Source organism: Trichomycterus rosablanca, chromosome 12 (assembly GCF_030014385.1).
Source record: "Trichomycterus rosablanca isolate fTriRos1 chromosome 12, fTriRos1.hap1, whole genome shotgun sequence".
NCBI classification, from domain to species: Eukaryota; Metazoa; Chordata; class Actinopteri; order Siluriformes; family Trichomycteridae; genus Trichomycterus; species Trichomycterus rosablanca.
The window spans coordinates 15432583-15456328 of record NC_085999.1 but is presented as its reverse complement, the minus strand read 5'-3'; the positions used below and the strand labels follow the sequence as shown (position 1 = coordinate 15456328).

General features: G+C 41.7%; 1 protein-coding gene across 2 annotated transcripts in view; it reads right to left on the bottom strand.

The window, feature by feature from the left end:
* col4a2 (collagen, type IV, alpha 2) overlaps positions 1-23746 on the bottom strand; it is a 129988-nt gene that overhangs the window by 12236 nt on the left and 94006 nt on the right. Inside the window, exons 11-38 of one of the 2 annotated variants that reach the window (XM_063006559.1) lie at positions 23130-23165; positions 22996-23037; positions 22836-22892; positions 22348-22392; positions 21033-21080; positions 20886-20921; positions 20756-20800; positions 20530-20584; positions 20290-20400; positions 18969-19106; positions 18807-18878; positions 17659-17798; positions 17487-17559; positions 16206-16312; positions 13060-13243; positions 10416-10460; positions 9992-10066; positions 8994-9092; positions 8667-8888; positions 8315-8476; positions 4519-4689; positions 4213-4356; positions 3627-3755; positions 3134-3315; positions 2942-3005; positions 1507-1581; positions 469-576; positions 261-368 (exon numbers count right to left, since the gene is read on the bottom strand). In XM_063006559.1, the coding sequence (XP_062862629.1) occupies positions 261-368; positions 469-576; positions 1507-1581; positions 2942-3005; positions 3134-3315; positions 3627-3755; positions 4213-4356; positions 4519-4689; positions 8315-8476; positions 8667-8888; positions 8994-9092; positions 9992-10066; positions 10416-10460; positions 13060-13243; positions 16206-16312; positions 17487-17559; positions 17659-17798; positions 18807-18878; positions 18969-19106; positions 20290-20400; positions 20530-20584; positions 20756-20800; positions 20886-20921; positions 21033-21080; positions 22348-22392; positions 22836-22892; positions 22996-23037; positions 23130-23165 (2773 nt within the window). The remainder of the gene's footprint in view (positions 1-260; positions 369-468; positions 577-1506; positions 1582-2941; positions 3006-3133; positions 3316-3626; positions 3756-4212; positions 4357-4518; positions 4690-8314; positions 8477-8666; positions 8889-8993; positions 9093-9991; positions 10067-10415; positions 10461-13059; positions 13244-16205; positions 16313-17486; positions 17560-17658; positions 17799-18806; positions 18879-18968; positions 19107-20289; positions 20401-20529; positions 20585-20755; positions 20801-20885; positions 20922-21032; positions 21081-22347; positions 22393-22835; positions 22893-22995; positions 23038-23129; positions 23166-23746) is intronic. The other variant, XM_063006560.1, reaches the window with a different exon arrangement.

Below are 23746 nucleotides of genomic sequence, written 5' to 3'. Positions count from 1 at the left end.
GCAAGCCTGAAATGCAGGAATGGATGTTTATTAATAAATGAAATGAAGTTGAGGTTCATCCTGTCTGCAATCAAATAAAAGTCAAAAAAAATGTAAGACATTTGCATTTTTCATGCTGTCCCAACTTTTTCTGATTTGGGGTTGTATTTTACGTCAACACAGTTCAAATGTTTGGCTTTTGCTCACTGGCCTAATCTTTGTAAATGTGCGGATCCGGCATTCTCATTAAATTCACCTAATGTCTAGAAGATCAAACATACCTTTTTGCCCAGGATGACCTGCTTTACCAGGAGTTCCTGGCCGTCCTGGCTCACCTGACCAGCCCTTAGTACCCTGGTTTCCTGGGAAGCCGTGTAGACCTTTAGCACCTGATGAGCAAATAGGAGATTTAAAATTAATAATGCCAGGACTTTGATTTGTCAAAAGCCTCCTAAAATTTGATGTTAAGGAATTAAGAGACTATCTTACCTGATGGCCCTTCTTTCCCAGGTTCACCTAGAATGCCTTTCATTCCTTTGATGCCATCAAAGCCAGGACTTCCTCTATTCCCAGTCTCACCTGGAAAACCAGTTTGACCTGTAAAGGCATAAAAGTCCATAAATATTAGTTCTTTAGGACTAGGATTAGGATATTTCCCCCTTTCTTGCATTGTCCCAATTTAGATATACTCAATTGTCCTATGCAATCTCTGGTAGCTACATGACACCTTTGCTGGTCAAGGAGGGCTGCAGACTAGCACATGGCCACTGACACGTGAACCCGTTTTCCATTTTTTTTAACCCAGCCAGCAGTGAACTCTTAGAAAGACCCTTATTTATTTTATTTATTTATTTATTTTTTAATGCATTTTCTTCCCATTTTCCTCCCAATTTAGCACACTCAATTTTGTCTTCGGCTGCTGAGAGATACCAGATTGCATCCAAGGAGAGCACGTCGCTGTACACACCTCTTCCGACACGTGTACAGCCCTCCTCTTTTCGCCCATGCTTTCTGCAGAGGTGTCTCTGCGTATGAAGACCCACCCACCCACACACAGTCCGGCCCCCACCCTGCAGATACGGTGGCCAATTAGTATCTGCTGCAGGCACTGCCAATTATGCCCGCCAGATGGCGCTCACCCGACCGGTGGCAACACCAAGTTTCGAACCGAGGAGTTCAGAAACTTGGTGCTGGTGTGCTAGTGGAATATCCCGCTGCACCAACTGGGCGCCAACCTTTATTTATTTATGTATTTTAAATGTCTGGTGGATCATGCTTTTATCTCTTTTCGTATTTCTCTGCTGCTTGTACTAGCCGCTTAACCAGACAGTAAGAATTGCTGTGGAAGAAGCAAGGAAATTTCTTAGCTAACCTTCCCTCCTGCAGTTGAGATCTAGTGGCACCGCAGAGACTCAAAATGTTTGGTCTTGCCAGTGGAGGGCTAATGTATTAGACTGTTGCACCACCCAAGTCCCATTTTTTCCTCATTCTGATAATATATACTGTATATCATCATTATTGCATCACCTGAAGGTCCAGACTGCCCACTTTGGCCTCTTGTTCCTGTGAGTCCAGGGAGGTTTATAATGTCACCCGTTTCACCTGCAGCAAAACAGTTTCCATTAGCAATAAAAGGGCAGTGTACTTTACTAATTACATTTACTCTTATTTATTTGACTATAATTAAAATGTATCTATATAAAGTATATCAGTATCTGTACACAATTTGTGATCACGGCATGTACATTGTAAATACATCGGAAACATACGGTAGGTGTGCTAGAATATAAAAGTGTAACTAGGTGATTAAAGCTACACTGATCAGCCATAACATTAAACTACCTCCTTGTTTCTACACTCACTGTCCATTTTATCAGCTCCACTTACCATATAGAAGCACTTTGTAGTTCTACAATTACTGACTGTAGTCCATCTGTTTCTCTGCATGCTTTGGTAGCCCCCTTTCATGCTGTTCTTCAATGGTCAGGACCCCCACAAGACCACCACAGAGCAGGTACTATTTAGGTGGTGGATCATTCTCAGCACTGCAGTGACACTGTCATGGTGGTGGTGTGTTAGTGTGTGTTGTGCTGGTATGAGTGGATTAGAGAATGGACTGATGGACTGAGAATAGTCCACCAACCAAAAATATCCAGCCAACAGTGCCCTGTGGGCAGCGTCCTGTGACCACTGATGAAGGTCTAGAAGATTACCAACTCAAACAGCAGCAATAGATGAGCGATCGTCTCTGACTTTACATCTACAAGATGGACCAACTAGGTAGGAGTGTCTAATAGAGTGGACAGTGAGTGGACACGGTATTTAAAAACTCCAGCAGAGCTGCTGTGTCTGATCCACTCATACCAGCACAACACACACTAACACACCACCACCATGTCAGTGTCACTGCAGTGCTGAGAATGATCCACCACCTAAATAATATCTGCTCTGTGGTGGTCCTGTGGGGGTCCTGACCATTGAAGAACAGGGTGAAAGCAAGATAAAAAAGTATGTAGAGAAACAGATGGACTACAATCAGTAAGTAATTGTAGAACTACAAAGTGCTCCTATATGGTAAGTGGAGATGAAAAATGGACAGTGAGTGTAGAAACAAGAAGGTGGTTTTAATGTTATGGCTGATCAGTGTACTCTTAAATTAGGCCTCTTGCTGAAGTGAGTTGTGTGATCAGGTACTCTGCTGATTAGTAGGATTCAGGTGTCTATTGTTAGAAGTAGTTTCTGATCCCAAGGTGTCAGTTTAATATAAATTGATTACTAACCTTCTATAGCAAAAAAAAAAACTATACAGATTTGTATCCTTGGACTGTGGACAGACTGTTGTTTACTTAAACTAAAGTAGGAAAATGTTTACTGTGGACGCACTTCTGTAAGTGGCTCTGGATAAGAGCGCCTGCTAAATGACGAATATAAATGCACACGCTTGAAGTAATATGTAAATTACCATTATCTCCATCGGTTCCATGAACTCCTGTTGCTCCATAAGCACCAGATGAACCTTTTTCCCCCTTTGAAATATTGCAAATAGTATTTTTCACATGTACAATACGTATAGGAAACTTTTAATAATACCCAATCACCCCTAAAACATAAAGGATAATGTAGTGCAATATGGTTGTTAAAGACAAATGATTACCCTGGGTCCAGTCCCTCCAGGGAATCCTCTAATTCCTGGGGGTCCTGTAAAGCCTGGCATTCCCTTCAGTCCAGGCAGTCCCTGAGGTCCAGAGTGTCCTTGTGCACCCTTTTTATAACTGGGTTGTCCTGGTTTTCCGTGGTGCCCCTCTTGTCCTGGGATGCCCGGGAAACCTTTGATGCCTGGAGACCAGAACATAAGTGACATGTGATGGCGCACTTCATTGACAAACACACTTAAAATACTTATTCAAGTGATTCTCAGGAAAATGTTCTATAAATAATTGTATTATATGACTGTTAATAAAGAATTTTATTATCTGTTTCAATGTCCAGTAGCCCCTTTCTGAATCATTCAAATTTTCCAGACATTTCTCTTTTTATCTAGATAAAAGACTCCATAAATATCCAACTATATGAACTCTGACATGAGAAACCAGCTGATAACGAGAATCTTGTTCAGTATAACAGTAAATTAGAGGAAAATTACTCACCTCGAGGCCCAATAAAACCAGGATCTCCTGAAGCCCCTTGAGCCCCTTTTGTACCCTTCATGGTATCTTTCATATGCATAATTTGCATGGTTGATATTTCTCCTGGTTGGCCTGGAAGTCCCCTCTCGCCTTAAAAAACAAAGAATTCAAAATTGTTATGTATAACAGGGTGCAGTATGGTGGTGCAATTGGTAGGTGCTGTCACCTCACAGCCTGGGTTTGATCCTCTTTGTGTGGACATCTTCTCTGCATGTTTTACCTGTGTCTGTGTGGGTTTTCTCCGGGAGCTCCGGTTTCCTCCCACAAGCCCAAAGACATGCAGTCAGGTAAATTGGAGCTACTAAAATCACCCCAAGTGTGTGTATATGTGTGTGTGTGTGTGTGTGTGTAGGCTGGCAACCTGTCTGGGGTGTTTTTTGCCTTTCTTCCAATGAATCAGACCCACTGCGACCCTGACCCTGAGCATAAAGTGGTGGTAAAATAGACAGTGAATGAATCAATGAACGAATGATATGTGTTACCACGGAGACTATTATAATTACAGACAAAATATCCAAATCTTTGACATTTATTTTAGGACAAAAACCTTTTTCTCCGTGATGACCCATGTTTCCTTTTAGCCCTGCTGAGCCTGGTATGCCTGTCACTCCTTTCTGGCCTGGCAGTCCCCTCTGACCAGTATTTCCTTGCATTCCTTCGAAGCCTGTCATGCCATGAGAACCCTTTACACCTGCAAAGGAATATTGTATATTATATTTGTAGAATTTTGAATATTTAAATTTGTGTTGTGTTTAATAGCTTACAACAGTAAAGTACACATTTCAACAAAGCTAAGGGTAATGCTGAGCAACAAGGTTTTTATAGGTCTTGGTTTTTGCTGTAAACATCTTACCTTTAAGTCCAGCTAAACCAGGCCGCCCAGCATATCCAGGATGTCCTTGATTCCCCTGGGGTCCAGTTTCCCCTGGTCCAGCATCATTACCAGGCTCTCCTTTAAAACCCTTTGTTCCAAATGGCCCTGGAGGGCCACTATCTCCTCGATGGCCTGTTTCTCCTCTAAAACCTGTTAAGAAAGAGCAATATACTCGTACCTTAATTATACTTCTCCAAACTGTGAAGTCTATAACTGAAGGTGAGGGCAATGAGAAAAGCTTATTATTAGGAAATTGCAGCAACATATCCAAAAGTTTCTTTTAATTCTAATTAATTTTATTGATTTAAACCCATCAGATACCTACCTTTACCAGCTGCCAGTCTTCATTGATGTCAACAAGAATTGAATCTGCCTCGTATAGAACTTGTACTGTAATCACTGAAATAGGGTCTACACTGTTTATTGTTCAGATTTGGAATTCGGATTAGGAACAGTAAGTAAAAATTTTGATTCTACTCTTGGAGCTAAGATTACTGGACATAAGGGTGGGATTTATGCTACTTAAATTCGGCTCAAGTTAGGTTCTCATTAGTTGTTAATACTTCATGAGTCTAAAGTAATTTCTATAACCTATTATGACTTCGTGGTTTTGGTCAAAAAAATAAAATGAGCTCCTATTGTATTAAAGATAGAATAATTCCAGCTTTTTGTAATTAAATAGACGATATTATTGATATGCATTAAGTTAATGATTGTGTTCAGTTACACTGATCAGCCATAGCATTAAAACCACCTCGTTTCTACACTCACTGTCCATTTTATCAGTTCCACTTACCATATAGAAGCACTTTGTAGTTCTACAATTACTGACTGGAGTCCATCTATTTCTCTGCATGCTTTGTTAGCCCCTTTCATGCTGTTCTTCAATGGTCAGTTTGAGTTGGTCAGAGTAGGTATTATTTGGGGGGTGGATCATTCTCAGCACTGCAGTGACACTGACATGGTGGTGGTGGTGTATTAGTGTGTGTTGTGCTGGTATGAGTGGATAAGACACAGCAGTGCTGATGGAATTTCTAAACACCTCACTGTCACTGCTGGACTGAGAATAGTCCACCAACCAAAAATATCCAGCCAACAGCACCCCGTGGGCAGCGTCCTGTGACCACTGATGAAGGTCTAGAAGATGACCAACTCAAACAGCAGCAATAGATGAGCGATCGTCTCTGACTTTACATCTACAAGGTGGACCAACTAGGTAGAAGTGTCTAATAGAGTGGACAGTGTGTGGAAACGGTATTTAAAAACTCCAGCAGCGCTGCTGTGTCTGATCCACTCATACCAGCACAACACAAACTAACACACCACCACCATGTCAGTGTCACTGCAGTGCTGAGAATGATCCACAACCTAAATAATACCTACTCTGTGGTGGTCCTGTGGGGGTCCTGACCATTGAAGAACAGCATGAAAGGGGGCTAACAAAGCATGAAGAGAAACAGATGGACTCCAGTCAGTAATTGTAGAACTACAAAGTGCTTCTATATGGTAAGTGGAGCTGATGACATGGACAGTGTGTGTAGAAACAAGGAGGTGGTTTTAATGTTATGGCTGATCAGTGTGCATATATATATATATACATACAGTGTATCACAAAAGTGAGTACACCCCTCACATTTCTGCAAATATTTCATTATATCTTTTCATGGGACAACACTATAGACATGAAACTTGGATATAACTTAGTAGTCAGTGTACAGCTTGTATAGCAGTGTAGATTTACTGTCTTCTGAAAATAACTCAACACACAGCCATTAATGTCTAAATGGCTGGCAACATAAGTGAGTACACCCCACAGTGAACATGTCCAAATTGTGCCCAAATGTGTCGTTGTCCCTCCCTGGTGTCATGTGTCAAGGTCCCAGGTGTAAATGGGGAGCAGCGCTGTTAAATTTGGTGTTTTGGGTACAATTCTCTCATACTGGCCACTGGATATTCAACATGGCACCTCATGGCAAAGAACTCTCTGAGGATGTGAGAAATAGAATTGTTGCTCTCCACAAAGATGGCCTGGGCTATAAGAAGATTGCTAACACCCTGAAACTGAGCTACAGCATGGTGGCCAAGGTCATACAGCGGTTTGCCAGGACAGGTTCCACTCGGAACAGGCTTCGCCAGGGTCGACCAAAGAAGTTGAGTCCACGTGTTCGGCGTCATATCCAGAGGTTGGCTTTAAAAAATAGACACATGAGTGCTGCCAGCATTGCTGCAGAGGTTGAAGACGTGGGAGGTCAGCCTGTCAGTGCTCAGACCATACGCCGCACACTGCATCAACTCGGTCTGCATGGTCGTCATCCCAGAAGGAAGCTGACGCACAAGAAAGCCAGCAAACAGTTTGCTGAAGACAAGCAGTCCAAGAACATGGATTACTGGAATGCCCTGTGGTCTGACGACACCAAGATAAACTTGTTTGGCTCAGATGGTGTCCAGCATGTGTGGCGGCGCCCTGGTGAGAAGTACCAAGACAACTGTATCTTGCCTACAGTCAAGCATGGTGGTGGTAGCATCACGGTCTTGGGCTGCATGAGTGTTGCTGGCACTGGGGAGCTGCAGTTCATTGAGGGAAACATGAATTCCAACATGTACTGTGACATTCTGAAACAGCATGATCCCCTCCCTTTTCCAACAGGATAACGACCCCAAACACAACCTCCAAGATGACAACTGCCTTGCTGAGGAAGCTGAAGGTAAAGGTGATGGACTAAACCCAATTGAGCACCTGTGGCGCATCCTCAGGTGGAAGGTGGAGGAGTTCAAGGTGTCTAACATCCACCAGCTCCGTGATGTCATCATGGAGGAGTGGAAGAGGATTCCAGTAGCAACCTGTGCAGCTCTGGTGAATTCCATGCCCAGGAGGGTTAAGGCAGTGCTGGATAATAATGGTGGTCACACAAAATATTGACACTTTGGGCACAATTTGGACATGTTCACTGTGGGGTGTACTCACTTATGTTGCCAGCCATTTAGACATTAATGGCTGTGTGTTGAGTTATTTTCAGAAGACAGTAAATCTACACTGCTATACAAGTTGTACACTGACTACTCTAATAATTATATTTTAATATAATAAAATATTTGCAGAAATGTGAGGGGTGTACTCACTTTTGTGATACACTGTATATATATATACAGTATATATACAGTATATACTGTGTCCATTATGCACTGCAAAGAGAAGCTTTGGCGCCATCTGATGGAGCTAAAGGGAACTGCCCAAATATTACCTGTATTGCTCAACCAATAGATTTCCCCCACTGCTAACCATGCACACCTGGTCCCAATCTGCTCGTCATTACTCAGCATTTAAAAGCCTCTAGTTTCCCCGCAACTCCTCACCAGACTGTCTGTTGATGCCACTTGCTACCAGAGATCTGCTCTCCTTTTCTGAACGCTAAGTATTTTCTTTTTTTTCCCCTGAATGCCAAGCTCCCCCATATTTCTGGATTCCCTGTCTATTCTTTTTCTTTGAACGCAAGCTTTCCCCTTACCTGAATCTCCAGTTCCATGCCACCTTCCTCCACTCCAGTCTCCATTGCTGATATATACAATATTACTTTGGTGTCTGATTATCTATCTACCTATTCTGTTAAAAAGCCAAGCTTGTTCAAGAGCACCCCAGTACTTATTTACCTGGTAGGTTATAATGGCATTTAAGTTGGATGAATTAGCTGGGAACATTAGTTAAATTAAAGACTTCATATGCTAAAATACTAACACTTTGTTTTAAAGCTTTTCAGTTTTCTATATTTGGTATTACCTGGTCCTCCAGTGATTCCCTGAGGTCCAGGGGGTCCGGCTCTACCAGGAACCCCAGGAAAACCAAACGTTCCTGCAGGTCCACGTCTTCCAATTTCCCCATGTAAGCCATCAGGACCTGATTCACCCTTCATTCCAATCATTCCAGGCATTCCCATAGAACCTATAAAGAAGCACAATTACAATTTAATTTGCTTTTATTGTAGTCATAGTGTAGTGTACTTGTTTTAACATTAACCATAAAAATATTCAAATTATGCAAAGCCAAGTAGTTTATTCTTTATCATCAGCTTTTTTATGTCAATCAAGTCCAGTCAAGCTGAATTTATCTCACCCTAGAGTGTTTATCTTACCAGGGTATCCAATAATGCCAGCATCTCCTGAGGGACCTTTGCTCCCCTGTGTTCCTGGCAATCCTGGTTCTCCTGTAGACCCGGGGGATGCTCCCAAAGCGTCACCGTCGGGCCCCTTGAGACCTGGATCACCACTGAGCCCTGGCTTACCTCCCGTGCCAGGAAGCCCCTTGGCCCCTTTAAATCCAGGATTACCCGAGTCTCCACGAGGTCCAGTGAAACCTATCGTAGAAACCATAATATCAATATGAATGAAAAGTTCTTCAAACATTGTATGTAAATAATTACCAGCATATCAGTAGGTAAACTGCTAGACTGTCAACTTACCTACTGTGCCAGATGGGCCTCCTCTGCCTTGGTCCCCTTGCTCTCCTTTAGGTCCCAGCTCACCTTCACTTCCAGTAAATCCTTTAGGACCAGGTACTCCTACAATACAGACATTCTTATGTCAATGACAACAAATGCAATATTTTCCATTAAATAATATGCAGGGTGCAGGTAACTATACAACACAACACCTGCCAAAAGATCTCATTCATTTATTTAGTAATTTGTTGTCTGTTTTACACCGCTTTATCCTGGTCAGGGTCGCAGTGTGTCTGATTCATTGTGCAATAGGTATGAAACACCCTGGACAGGTCACCAGTCCATCACAGGGCATCAAATAATCTCATAATGTTCTGAACTCACTACGGACTTTATCACAGACTGGACTGAATAATGAAGAGCTCCAATAGTTTACATTATTATTATTATTATTATTATTATTTAGTGATAACTGTAAGTTTAATTTATTTTAGTGTATGTATGATTTATTCATTCAAATTATTATCCAGGCCACCCAAGGAGGATAATTTGGTTCCTTTCAAGGTTTCTTTCTGTAATTTTAAGGTAGTTTTTCATTGCCACTGTCGCCCTTGGCTTGCTCAACAGGGGTTTTTGGTCTGTCGGTCCTGGATTCTGTCCAAGCACTATACAAATTAATGCTTTGTTAGCCCCCTTTCATGCTGTTCTTCAATGGTAGGGACTCTCCCAGGACCACTACAGCGTAGGTGTTATTTGGGTGGTGGATTATTCTCAGCACTGCAGTGACACTGACATGGTGGTGGTGTGTTAGTGTGTGTTGTGCTGGTATGAGTGGATAAGACACAGAAATGGTAAGTGGAGCTGATAAAATGGACAGTGAGTGTAGAAACAAGGAGGTGGTTTTAATGTTATGGCTGATCAGTATACATATGTCTGTCTGTCTGTCTGTCTGTCTGTCTGTCTATCTATACATCTATACATCTATCTATCTATACATCTATACAAAATATTGATATTACCTGGGAATCCCTTGAATCCAGGAGGTCCAATTTGTCCTCTCTCACCTGGAGCTCCAGGTGCAACAATACAATCGCCTGTAAATACACCAAGCCAAAGCCAAATTAAAAATAGTAATTATTAAGTCTACTAGGCATCAGTCCTACACATTGGTTCCGCTTTTAATCAACTCGTGTACAAAACAATACAACATCCATTTACCGTGTAATTTCATGCTCAAATCAGGTGCGACCTTTAGCCTTGTGTGGTGCAATGCACATATTAACATGTCCCAAAATATTTGTGTGTGAATACAAATCAAATAAGAAAAAAAAGGTTAGTAATGCCATAAGCTTTAACTGTGACCGTGAACAGAGCAATGGCAATGCAATAAAGCGCTATGAAAGGAAAGAGTTCTTAAAAGAAACCAGTCACTGATCCAACTACCTGCAGTACTCCACTCTCCTCCTTCTCCCGGTGGACTACAATCCCCTTTAAATGGCAAGCGAGAGATGAAGACAGACAGAAACAGATAAAAACACAGCAAAGACAGATGCTGATGGAGATAAAATGAGCAGTTGCGATTATATTATTAAAGGCTGATTATAGAGTGGAAATAAAAAGTATGCACATCCCTGTTAAAATGCCAGGAAAAAAATCTGAATCAGATAAATAATTTTAGATTTATTTTCACCTTTAATGTGACCTATAATCTGTGTAATTCAACTGAAGAAAAAAAAAACAAACAAAAAAAACTTAATCACACCAGGCCACCTTCCATTGCTCCATGGTCTAGTTTCGATGCTCATGTGCCCACTGTTGGCCCCATACGCAACAAACTGAGACGCATTGTGTATTTTACACCTTTACACCTTTCTATCAGAACCAGTATTAACTTTTTCAGCAGTTTGAGCTACAGTAGCTTGTGTGTTGGATCGGACCACACGGGCCAGTCTTTGCTTCCTGCGTGCATCAATGAGCCTTGGCCGCCCATGACCCTGTCACAGTGTTTACCACTGTTCCTTCCTTGGACCACTTTTGATAGATACTGACCACTGCAGACCGGGAACACCCCACAAGAGCTGCAGTTTTGGAGATGCTCTGAGATGTTGTATAATTGTACACATCCTCTTGTAACTGGGTTCTGTGGCTGTGTTCAGAATCAACCAATCACATTTAAACCTATGTTAAATAATAGTCAATACACACCTGCCATCAATTTAATAGACTCTAATGAACCAGATCTTAAGTTACTAGTAACATTTAGTAAAGAACTAAGTATCAAAGGGTTCTCATTGTTGAAAGGTTTCAGTCAATACATTTACTATGAAACACAGTAAAAACAGTCAACAAGTGATTAAAATATGGTGCAACAGTGACATTACCAAGAACCCCCCAAAACTGATAAAAGGACAAGAAGAAAACTGGTCCAGAGCTAGCAAGAGGCCTACAGCAACATTAAAAGAGCTGCAGGATTTTTAGCAAGTGCTGGTTGTGTCCTATGTGACAGCAATCTCCCGTATTCCTCATATATCTGGGCTGTGGGGTAGGGTGGCAAAAACATCCAAGGCCAGCTACTGCAAACACCTTCTGTAAATCAAGGAAAATGTCTTATGGTCTGATGAGAACAAAGCTGAAATTTGGCCATAATTCCAAAAAGTATGTTTGCTGCAAAGCAACACTGTACATCACCAGAAGAACCTCGTACCCCAAGTGAAGCATGGTCGTGGCAGTATTACACTTTGCGGACGTTTTTCCTCAAATGGAACCGAGGCTTAAGTCAAGGTGGAGGGAATTATGAACATTTCCAAATTATAGGTTAATTTTGGCACAAAACATTTAGACTAGGGCTGGCTCGATACCACTTTTTTATGTCCGATACCGATACTGCAAATTGAGTATCTGACGATACCGATACCAATCCGATACCGTCATTTCTCCTCTCAAACAACTAAGCAGTAATAATACATATCTCAATGCACCATGGTTAAACTAGCTATCTAAATAACAATGCTCAGACTGTGAAACACATATTCTAAAGGAATAAATACAGAACCTACATCACACTTATGCAAAACTGCTGATTTTATTTTAACTTTTACACACAGAACAGCAGCATTTAGCAGCATTTCTGGTTTGACTTAAGTTCGAACTATTGTTCACGTGACACATCTCGCTTTACGGCGTGTCGTCCAAAGTGTCTACAATTGGAAGATGTGGATGTCAATCAAACGTGATGGACCAATTAGAACTGACGCAGAGTTGAGATTGTGTGTTATTTGCTTTACACACAAACAATGGCCTTATTTACATTAAGTGTTATTTACATTAAGCAACAGTATCGGATCGGATTACACGTTCTTTTCTAACGATATCCGATCCAGTGATTTGGGCCAATATCGGACCGATACAGAGTATCGGATCGGTGCCAGCCCTAATTTAGACCTAGCTAAAGCTAACGGTGAAGAGGAATTTCACTTTTCAGTGCAACAACGACCCAAAGCATACCTCCACATCAACAAAAGAATGGCTTCACCAGAAGAAGATCAAAGTTTTGGAATGGCCCAGCAAGAGTCCAGACATGAATCCATTTGAAAATCTGTGGGGTGATCTAAGAGATGCCCTTGCAATCTGACAGATTTGGAGCTTTGGCAAGGAAGAGTGGGCAAAGATAGCCAAGTCAAGATTGTGCCATTTGTTTTTCAATTGAATTTTTACAGATTTTAGGTTACATTAAATGTGGAACAACTCTGAATTCATTCACCTTGGTCTATTTTTCACAAAAAAACAGCATTTTAACAGGGGTGTGTAGACTTTTTACACCCACTGTATGAATTGTCAGGGAAGATTCACCAGAAAATGCCCCATAAGACAATGCAAGAGAGTATCAATACAGTATATGCTGAATTATAATGCTTTGCAATGCTGAAGTATGCACATTTTTGCAGATTTCATGACTTTAAAGCAAGTCACACAAAATGACAAAACATAAGCAAAGAGAGAAATTCTGTTAAAATAAGCAAGTTTAAAAGTGGTTAATGAATTAAAATAATGGAGCATTAAAAAAAATGAGAGAACACAGAGTGCATACCTGATTGGCCAGGAGGGCCTGGAATTCCATCATAACCCCTAAACCCTGGATCACCATCAACACCCCTTATACCCCTGGGGCCTTCTGTCACCTGTCCTGGATCTCCTCCTTGTCCTGGGAATCCTGGCGAACCTGGCCTTCCTGGGTAACCCTTATCTCCAAGCTCCCCAACTGGACCCTCTCCCTGTAAACAGCAAAGCAATTTATGACTCAGGGGGGCTCCTTATTTACAACCCCAAATCAAAAAAGTTGGGACAGTATGCAAATAAAATAAAAATGCAGTCTTTCTCTTTATTTACTTTTATTTGATTACAGACAGTTTGAACCTGAGATATTTCATTTATCTGCTCAAATTCATTTCATTTATTGGCCTGCAACACATTCCAAAAAAAGTTGGGACAGGGGCAATTTAGGGCTAGTAATGAAGTAAAAAAAACTAAATGATGATGCAATTCCAAACAGGTGATTATAATCATGGTTTGGTACAAAAGCATCATCCAGGAAAGGCTGAGTCTTTGATGAGCAAAGATGATCAGAGGATCTCCACTTTGTCAACAAATGCGTGAGAAAATGATTGAAATGTTTAAAAACAATGAGCCTCAAAGAAAGATGGGAAGGGATTTACATATTTCTTACTCTACAGTGCATAATATCATTTAACGATTCAAGGAATCAGGAGGAATTTCAGTGCGTAAAGGCCAAGGAAACAAGCTTAAGCTGAATGTCCATGGGTCTTCATACGCTGTGTAAGGACCCAGATTGGTGGAAGAGACGCCTGTGCCGAAAGCAGGGGCGAGAAGAGGAGGGCTGTGCACTCTCCTCGAATGCAATCTGGCATCTATCAGCAGCGGAAGACAAAATTGAGTGTGCTAAATTGGGAGGAAAATGTGGAGAAAATGCATAAAAAAAACCCCCAAAAACCTAATGCCACTTAAAACTTTACTGTGCAAAAAAGAAGCCTTATGTTAACCATGTCCAGAAGCGGCTTTGACTTTTCAGGGCTCAGAGGCATCTAGGATGGACCATGACACAGTGGAAACGTGTATTGTGGTCAGATGAATCAGCATTCCAGGTCTTTTTTGGAACAAATGGACGCCATGTGCTCCAGACCAAAAACGAAAAGGACCATCCAGACTGTTATCAGCAACAAGTCCAAAAGCCAGGGTCTGTCATGGTATGGGGCTGTGTCAGTGCCCTTGGTCATTTACACTTCTGTGATGGCAGCATTAATGCAGAAAATGAAATATCTCAGGTTCATCCTGTCTGCAATCAAATTAAAGTCAAAGTAAATGTAAGAAACTCTGTGTTTTATTATTTGCTTTTTCCATGCCGTCCCAACTTTTTCTGATTTGGGGTTGTACAGTGGGGCCAAAAAGTATTTAGTCAGCCACTGATTGTGCAAGTTCTCCTACTTAGAAAGATGAGACAGGTCTGTAATTTTCATCATAGGTACACTTCAACTATGAGAGACAAAATGAGAAAAAAAAATCCAGGAAATCACACTGTAGGATTTTTAAAGAATTTATTTGTAAATTATGGTGGAAAATAAGTATTTGGTCAATAACAAAAGTTCAACTCAATACTTTGTAACATAACCTTTGTTGGCAATGACAGAGGTAAAACGTTTCCTGTAAGTCTTCACCAGGTTTGCACACACTGTAGCTGGTATTTTGGCCCATTCCTCCATGCAGATCTCCTCTAGAGCAGTGATGTTTTGGGGCTGTCGCTGGGCAACACGGACTTTCAACTCCCTCCACAAATTTTCTATGGGGTTGAGGTCTGGAGACTGGCTAGGCCACTCCAGGACCTTGAAATGCTTTTTACGGAGCCACTCCTTCGTTGCCCGAGCGGTGTGTTTGGGATCATTGTCATGCTGGAAGACCCAGCCATGTTCCATCTTCAATGCGCTCACTGATGGAAGGAGGTTTTGGCTTACAATCTCACGATACATGACCCCGTTCATTCTTCCCTTAACACGGATCAGTCGTCCTGTCCCCTTTGCAGAAAAACAGCCCCAAAGCATGATGTTTCCACCCCCATGCTTCACAGTAGGTATGGTGTTCTTGGGATGCAACTCAGCATTCTTCTTCCTCCAAACACGACAAGTTGAGTTTTTATCAAAAAGTTCCATTTTGGTTTCATCTGACCACATGATATTCTCCAAATCCTCTTCTGGATCATCCATATGCTCTCTGGCAAACTTCAGACGGGCCTGGACATGTACTGGCTTAAGCAGGGGGACACGCCTGGCACTGCAGGATTTGAGTCCCTCTCGGCGTAGTGTGTTACTGATGGTAGCCTTTGTTACTTTGGTCCCAGCTCTCTGCAGGTCATTCATCAGGTCCATCCGTGTAGTTCTGGGATTTTTGCTCACCGTTCTCATGATCATTTTGACCCCACGGGATGAGATCTTGCGTGGGGCCCCAGATCGAGGGGATTATCAATGGTCTTGTATGTCTTCCATTTTCTTACAATTGCTCCCACAGTTGATTTATTCACACCAACCTGCTTGCCTAGTGTAGATTCCCTCTTCCCAGCCTGGTGCAGGTCTACAATTTTCTTCCTGGTGTCCTTCGACAGCTCTTTGGTCTTGGCCATGGTTGAGTTTGGAGTCTTACTGTTTGAGGCTGTGGACAGGAGTCTTTTATACAGATAACGAGGTCAAACAGGTGCCATTAATACAGGTAACGAGTGGAGGACAGAAGAGCTTCTTAAAGAAGAAGTTACAGGTCTGTGAGAGCCAGAAATCTTGCTTGTTTGTGGGTGACCAAATACTTATTTTCCACCATAATTTACAAATAAATTCTTTAAAAATCCTACAAAGTGATTTCCTGAATTTTTTTTTCTAATTTTGTCTCTCATAGTTGAAGTGTACCTATGATGAAAATTACAGACCTCTAAGTAGGAGAACCTGCACAATCAGTGGCTGACTAAATACTTTTTGGCCCCACTGTAATTATAGAGTTAGCAAAGGATGTTTATTATAGTATTTATTAAAATAATAATAATTTTCTACTTAAAACAATCAGAATATTGGACTACGTGTAAATAGAACTAATTCCTCAACCAGTTTACTCCATTGCAGAAAGCTTGAATCCAAGCATGGTCATCTTAGTTGCCTTGGTAACTGATAAAAAGAAACTTACAGGAGGACCACGAAATCCAGGTGGACCACTGAACCCATTGCGTCCATCTCTCCCATCTTCTCCATGTTCACCATGTCTACCTGGGTCTCCCTGATCTCCAAGTGGCCCTGATAAACACAAGTAAACATATTATATATCTATATATACACCGATCAGGCATAACATTATGACCATATTATCCTAATATTTTGTTGGTCCCCCTTTTGGTGCCAAAACAGCCCTGACCCGTCAAGGCATGGACTCCACTAGACCCCTGAAGGTGTGCTGTGGTATCTGGCACCAAGATGTTAGCAGCTTCTGTAAGTGGTGAGGTGGGGCCTCCATGGATCGGACTTGTTTGGCCAGCACATCCCACAGATTCTCGATTGGATTGAGATCTGGCAAATTTGGAGGCCAAGTCAACACCTCAAACTCATTGTTGTGCTCCTGAACCATTCCTGAACCATTTATGCTTTGTGGCAGGGTGCACTATCCTGCTGAAAGAGGCCACAGCCATCAGGGAATACAGTTTTCATGAAAGGGTGTACATGGTCTGCAACAATGCTTAGGTAGGTGGTTCGTGTCAAAGTAACATCCACATGGATGGCAGGACACAAGGTTTCCCAGCAGAACATTGTCCAAAGCATCACACTGCCTCCACCGGCTTGCCTTCTTCCCATAGTGCATCCTGGTGCCATGTGTTCCCCAGGTATAGACGCACATGCACCCGGCCATCCACGTGAGTCATCAGACCAGGCCACCTTCTTCCATTGCTCTGTGGTCCAGTTCTGATGTTCACGTGTCCATTGTCGGCGCTTTCGGCGGTGGACAGGGGTCAGCATGGGCACCCTGACTGGTCTGTGGCTATGCAGCCCTATATGCAACAAACTGCGATGCACTGTGTATTTTGACCACTGCATCAATGAGCCTTGACTGCCCATGACCCTGTCACCGGTTTACCACTGTTTTTTGCTTGGACCACTTTTGATAGATACTGACCACTGCAGACTGGGAACACCCCAAAAGAGCTGCAGTTTTGGAGATGCTCTGACAGTCGTCTAGCCATCACAATTTGGCCCTTGTTAAACTCGCTCAAATCCTTACGCTTGCCCATTTTTCCTGCTTGTAACACATCAACTTTGAGGATAAAATGTTCACTTGCTGCCTAATATATCCCACCTACTAACAGGTGCCGTGCAAGAGATAATCAGTGTTCATGTTATCAATGTTATGCCTGGTCGGTACATATGCTTTCTTTATTTGCTGACTAAAATTATAAATCAGTTGCCTTCAAAATGTTACCTTTCTCTGTAACGTCTTTTCTGTCTCCTTTATGTCCCTTGGCTCCAGGCACGCCTGTCCTACCAGGAAAACCCTAAAAGAAGGGATAAAGATTGCAGTTGGTTTATAAGAAAAGAGTTTGCATGGGCTGTAAAACAAATTTTTGTCCAGATCTGTAATACTAATCACTGACAGGTAGACCATTGGTGCCTCTAGGTCCTGGGTCTCCCTGATCACCCTGCTGACCCCACTCTCCAGCCATGCCAGGGTCTCCACGGTTGCCAGGGGCTCCAGGAGGGGAAGTTGATGAGCATTGACATTGACCGTGGTCACCTGTGCAAACACAATCATTTAATCAGTACAACATATACTAAACTGAACCCTTTCACATATCAGATATAATTGCTATGATTGCAAAAAGTGTTTAAACATGTTTTTCTATTTTATTTTATTCATGCATTTTCTCAAATTTTCTCCCAATTTAGTGTAGTCAATTTGTCTTCCGCCACTGGGGATCCGTAATTGCAGTTGAGGTGGGTATATTGCTGCTCACGCCTCCTCCAACCCTGCAGCCCTTAGCGGAACCCTTTTTCACCCGTGCACTTTGCACAGGTGCCTCTCTATCTGCTAATCAGGGTCCTAAAACAGCGTTTGAAGACTCCACCCACATAGTCCGGTTATCCCTCCCTAGAAACGTGTCTGCTGCAGGCACTGCCAATTATGCCCGCTTGATGGTGCTCAGCCAACCTGTGGCAATGCCGAGTTTCGAACCGAGGTTCAGAATCTTGGCTCTGGTGTGCGCCACCTGGGCGCCTTAAACATGTGTTTATTTAAAATCTAAGGCACCCTTCATTAAAAGAATTTCCACTGAGCTATCATGTGGACTGACTGGAACTTTTGAGCTTAAATTTAAGAAGTGCGGTAGCATAAATCTAACAAAGCACATTGGTTAGGTAACACCACTGCCACTATAAAATATGATGGTGGTAGCATCTTGTCACAGAGATATTTTTAAGCAGCAGAGGCTGGTAATGTGGCCGGGATTGACTGGAAAATGACAATAACACAGTATACAGATAATTTGGATAAAAGCCTGCTTTTCCAGACATCTTAAAATGTCAATAAATTTTACATTTAAAAATTTTATGGCCCAAACACTAGGCCAAACACTAGGCCAAACACTAACAAAGTAACACAGAGTTGGCATTAAATTATTCTATAACACTGTGCATTATTTATTAATATTTGTTCAAATACTACTAGCTGAGATAGCTGCCAATAGTGGCTTATATAGGCATTAAAAGATTAAAATGGTTGACATTTCATTTGTCATGCTTCTACCTTTCTGGCCCTTGGTCCCAGCACTTCCTGGACGTCCTTGTAATCCTTCTGGCCCTTTATATATCTCAGAAACTGTAGCCAAAAAAGGTCCATGTCAACAACACTTGACTATAAATACCTGTGTTACCGTAACAAAACACTTCTCATTATGTATACACTTACATGTTCCTTTGGGACCAGGTGGCCCAGGTCGTCCTTGTAGCCCATCAGAACCAGGAGAACCAGGGTATGTGGCAGGGATACCAGGTTCGCCAGCTTCACCCTTCAGTCCCTTTTCGCCTTTTGGTCCAAATTCACCAGCTGCGAAATATTGAAAAACATGTCTTTAGCTGAGCTAAAGAAGAAATGAAGTATAAAATGCATAAACAAGCTTTTAAATTGACAGGAAACCTGAATCAAGACTGGGGAAAGTATACACCAAATGTTAAAAACTATAAAGAACGGTTGGACTACTGCACATCCCTCCTGGCAGGTGCTCCTATGTCCACTTTTAAACCCTTGCAACTCATACAAAATGCAGCTGCTCGGCTTGTTTTTAAACAACCTAAACACTGCCACATCACCCCACTGCTGTGTTCTCTTTACTGGCTTCCTATAGCTGCACGCATTCAGTTTAAAACACTGATGCTCGCCTACAAAGCCAAAAATGAACCAGCCACAAACTACCTTCGAGGTCTAATCAAACCCCGCTCTGTACCACACAACCTCCAAGCCACTCGTCTCGCTCTACTTGATCCTCCACCCAGGACTCAAGGAAGACAAGCATCAAGGCTCTTCTCTGTACTTGCACCCAAGTGGTGAAACGAGATTCCCTTGTCTGTCTGAACATCTGAGTCTTTGACTGTCTTCAAAAGACGATTAAAAACCCACCTCTTTACTATGCACTTACTAATGCTCTATTTATTTCTTACAAAAAAACACTTTGGTTCTAACAGGGTTTTCAGCAGATTTGTATTCTTGGACTGTTGTCTACTTAAACTAGAGTAAGGTAATGTTCACTACGGAAGCACTTTCGTAAGTCGCTCTGGATAACTGGCATCCTATTACAGTACCACACTCAAATTCAGTGAGCAATTTAGAACGACCAATTTTTTCACCTCATCAGATACAATGGCCAATTAATCTGCTGCAGGCACTGCCAATCATGCCCACCAGATGGTGCCCAGCCAACCAGTGGCAACGTCAGAATCTCGGCGCTGGTGTGCTAGCAGAATATCCCGCTGCGCCATCTGGACGCCTAGGTGCTTGATTTTATACACTTATTACAACTGGACTAAATAATACACCTAAATTAAATGATTAAAAGGGTGTGTTCCAATAATTTTGTCCATGCTTTAGTGCTTTGTACAGTTTATGTATACAATCCTTTTTTATTTGTGTAGTTGTCAAATAAAAAAAGCCAGTTAATAGAATTTCAGGATGACATGAGTTTAATATACAGTAAGATCACACAAACAGTTAAGTTGTTTTATAGGACACATACCTATTGGAGTTCCCTGAGGATCGGGCCCAGGGGGACCTTGTGAACCTTTTGCTCCTGTGGGACCATAATCTCCTATTTGCCCAGGTTCTCCTTGTGGACCTGGATAGCCAGCTTCAGAAAAAGGAGAGCAAAAGAAATCATCAGTGGTAAAATGCCATGTGGAAATACATGTCATTAACATGTAGAGTTACTTAATATCATTTAATTAGCAGAATTTGATATTGAGTAAAAATGTAATACCTCCTCCACCTGAAGGGCCTGTAGGAATCAGCTCTCCTGGCTCTCCCGGCTCTCCCTATAGGAGTGGCCTCATGTTATAAACAATCTGATTTGTTTTATTGAATAAAGACATTTAAACTGTTTTTGGGATAGCAACACAATGGTGAAAACATGGGTGTCTTAAGCAAGACCAATTCCTAAGAATTTCTAACATGTACTAAAATAGCTATCATGTGTTAAGACATACCTTACGTCCTTGCTGACCTGGAAAACCTGCAAACCCAGCATCACCCTGTGAGGAACAGTCAGGCATGTCATCAGCTTTTGCTTTTGATTAGATACAGTGCCCTTTTACTTACTGATGACTAATGATGTACCTTTTTTCCTAGGAGTCCATCTCTTCCTGGGTTTCCCTATTTGTAATAAAATATTTTAGATACACATTTAATGAAGGTTAACACAGAATTCAAAAAATATAAAAGAATAATTTCATATAACAAACAAAACAATTAAGAAGTGTGTACCCGTTGTCCTGCAGGTCCCATGGTGCCCCGTTCTCCTTTGGAAATAAACTAATTTAAAAAGAAAAAAATGATATCAAGTGATACAATAAATTATTAAAACTAAATTACAAATGACTTTTATTCATTCACCCAATTTTTTAACAAATATTTTTGTTTATGCATTTTCTCCCTGTTTCTCTCTTTTGCTCGATTGCATCATGCTTCCTCTCCACCAATGCCGATCCCCGCTCTGATTGAGGAGAACGAAGTTAACCCACGCCCCCTCCGACACGTGGGCAGCATGCCGCATGCATCTTGTCACCTACACTTTGACGAGTGCAGTGCAGCTCAGCACTGTGCACGGAGAGACACACCCTGACAGCACTCTTTTCTCATCTCTGTGGAGGCGGCATCAATCAGCCAGCAGAGGTCGTAATTGCATTAGTTATGAGAGACCCTATCCGGCTTAATCCCACCCATATCTAAACAACAGGCCAATCGTTGTTCATGTGGCAGCTCAGCCCAGCCGGGAAATGTATTCAAGATCCCTGTTTTGGTTCCAGCATGTGTTTTTAACGCTGCACCACCTGAGCGGCATTCATCCAATTTTCACATAACTGACATGGTTGTTACTGTTTTAATAGTAAAGGTTATGTTGATATAATATGTATACTGTTATGCTGAACATAATAGTAATAATAATAATAACAATAATACTAACAGTTTACAACAAATTACTTTTATTTTAGGGTTACATTGATCCAAGACACACAGACCAACATTGTGGTTGGGTGTGCTTACTGATCAGGTTTAGTTTATTTAGCCACTGTACACCCACTACGGTTATCCATATTCCCTTTTAGCTGGTGTGCATTTTAACTACAAACCCTTTTGGTCTTTATTTGGATTTCCTAATCTGAAAGCTTATTCTCCTATGTCATGTTTCCTAATTTCTCTAACATAACAATTGTTCTATACAGTCAGTTTGAGCTAAGATAATGACAGCTATTTATACTGTGGCATAAATAGTAAAGCCAAATCCCTACCAAGTGTTACTTCTGTATTTTAGACAATCAATTATAATATTGCCCAGCCCTAGTTTAGAGCCATGCTTGGAAACTGTGGGTCCGAAGGCAGGAATACATCCTTCATTGTAAAGGCTTGAACATTCAACCATCATTCACACTTGGAGTCAATTTACAGTAGCCAGTACAGTACTAGAAGCAGAAGAAAACTGACTTAATAAAAGAAATAGCATGCCAAACTCAGTGAAACTGTGAAGCACTCGCAATACCTGCTGTTTTCTATGTTGTGAGAAAATACAGATTTAACTTACCGTGTCTGCTGGTTCACCTTTAATACCCTTCTCGCCTTTTGGTCCCTGTGGATAAAAACACAAAGACTTTCTTATAAATGTTACTAGTGTTGTCACATAAGAGGGATCTTCACAGTGCATTGCAGTTGCAGGACTGTTTTGGCTGCAAAAGGGGGGCCAACACAATATAAGAAAGGTAATCATAATGTTATGGCTGATTAGTGTATAATATTCATATATTGAAATGTACCATGGAACGCATTAACAGGTTTCCCATACAACCTTATGGGAAAAAAATACCTTGAAACTCAACACATTTTAAACTCAACACCACTCCCACAACCAATTGACGTTGCGTTTCATGGTACCACTGTATTTAAAAAACAAGCCGAAATCAAAACAAACAAGCCCATATACGTTCACATCCTCTGAAGAAATGCCACTTCTTAACACGGTCCTCCATCAATACATACTGTAAGCACGTAAGATTTGTGATATCAAAGACTGACCAGAAGAGGTCCAGTTTGTTGTTGATTTCCTGGTAGTCCTGGTTCTCCAACATCACCCTTTAATGAAATAAAATTTGCAGTTCATAACAATATTGGAATATAATAATCCCAATTCAAAACACTGTAACTCAGCAGGCTGAGTAGATATTCTATCTCCTACCGCTTCTCCTTTTACACCCTTCAGCTGGGCAGGTGGTTTACCCTGCAGAAAGAGGACAAAGACTTTAAGATTTTACCATTCTAATGTATCAGAAATGTATTGAATATTTAATGTATTTGAATTTGTATTGTTACCGGTGGTCCTGGAGGTCCTCTGTTGCCCTTTTCACCCTGAAGTGGATATATAATATGAATATAAGAGATGGGTTGATATAGTAAATATACACTGATGAGCCAAAATATTAGGATCACTCTGTCAAAACAGCTCTGAGCTATGGAGACATGGACTCCACAAAACATCTGAAGGAATCCTGTGGTATGTGGTACCAGGACACTACCAGCAAGTCCTAGTGAGATGGATCGTCCTACAGTCCATCATTGGTCCATTTCTTCCACGGGTAAACAATGCACATGTCCCCAGATGACCTTCTTTCATTGCTCCTGTGTCTAGTTCTGATGCCTGTGTGCCCATTCCCGGTGCTTTCTATGGTGGACAGGAGTTAGCAGGGGCACTTTGACAGGTCTGAGACTACGCAGCCCCAAACACAGAAGCGTTCAATGGACTGTGTGCTTACTCATAACCAGTATTAACCCTCATGTTCTGTTTGGAGTCCCTGAACTCATGAACTCTCTGTGGTCTCTGTGTGGCTCAACTCAGCTGTGAGGCCATAACTGCTGCTCATTTCTGCTGTATCCAACACCAGTACTATGAGTAAGGCCCTACCTAATTCACAGTCGTGAAAATCGCGTCA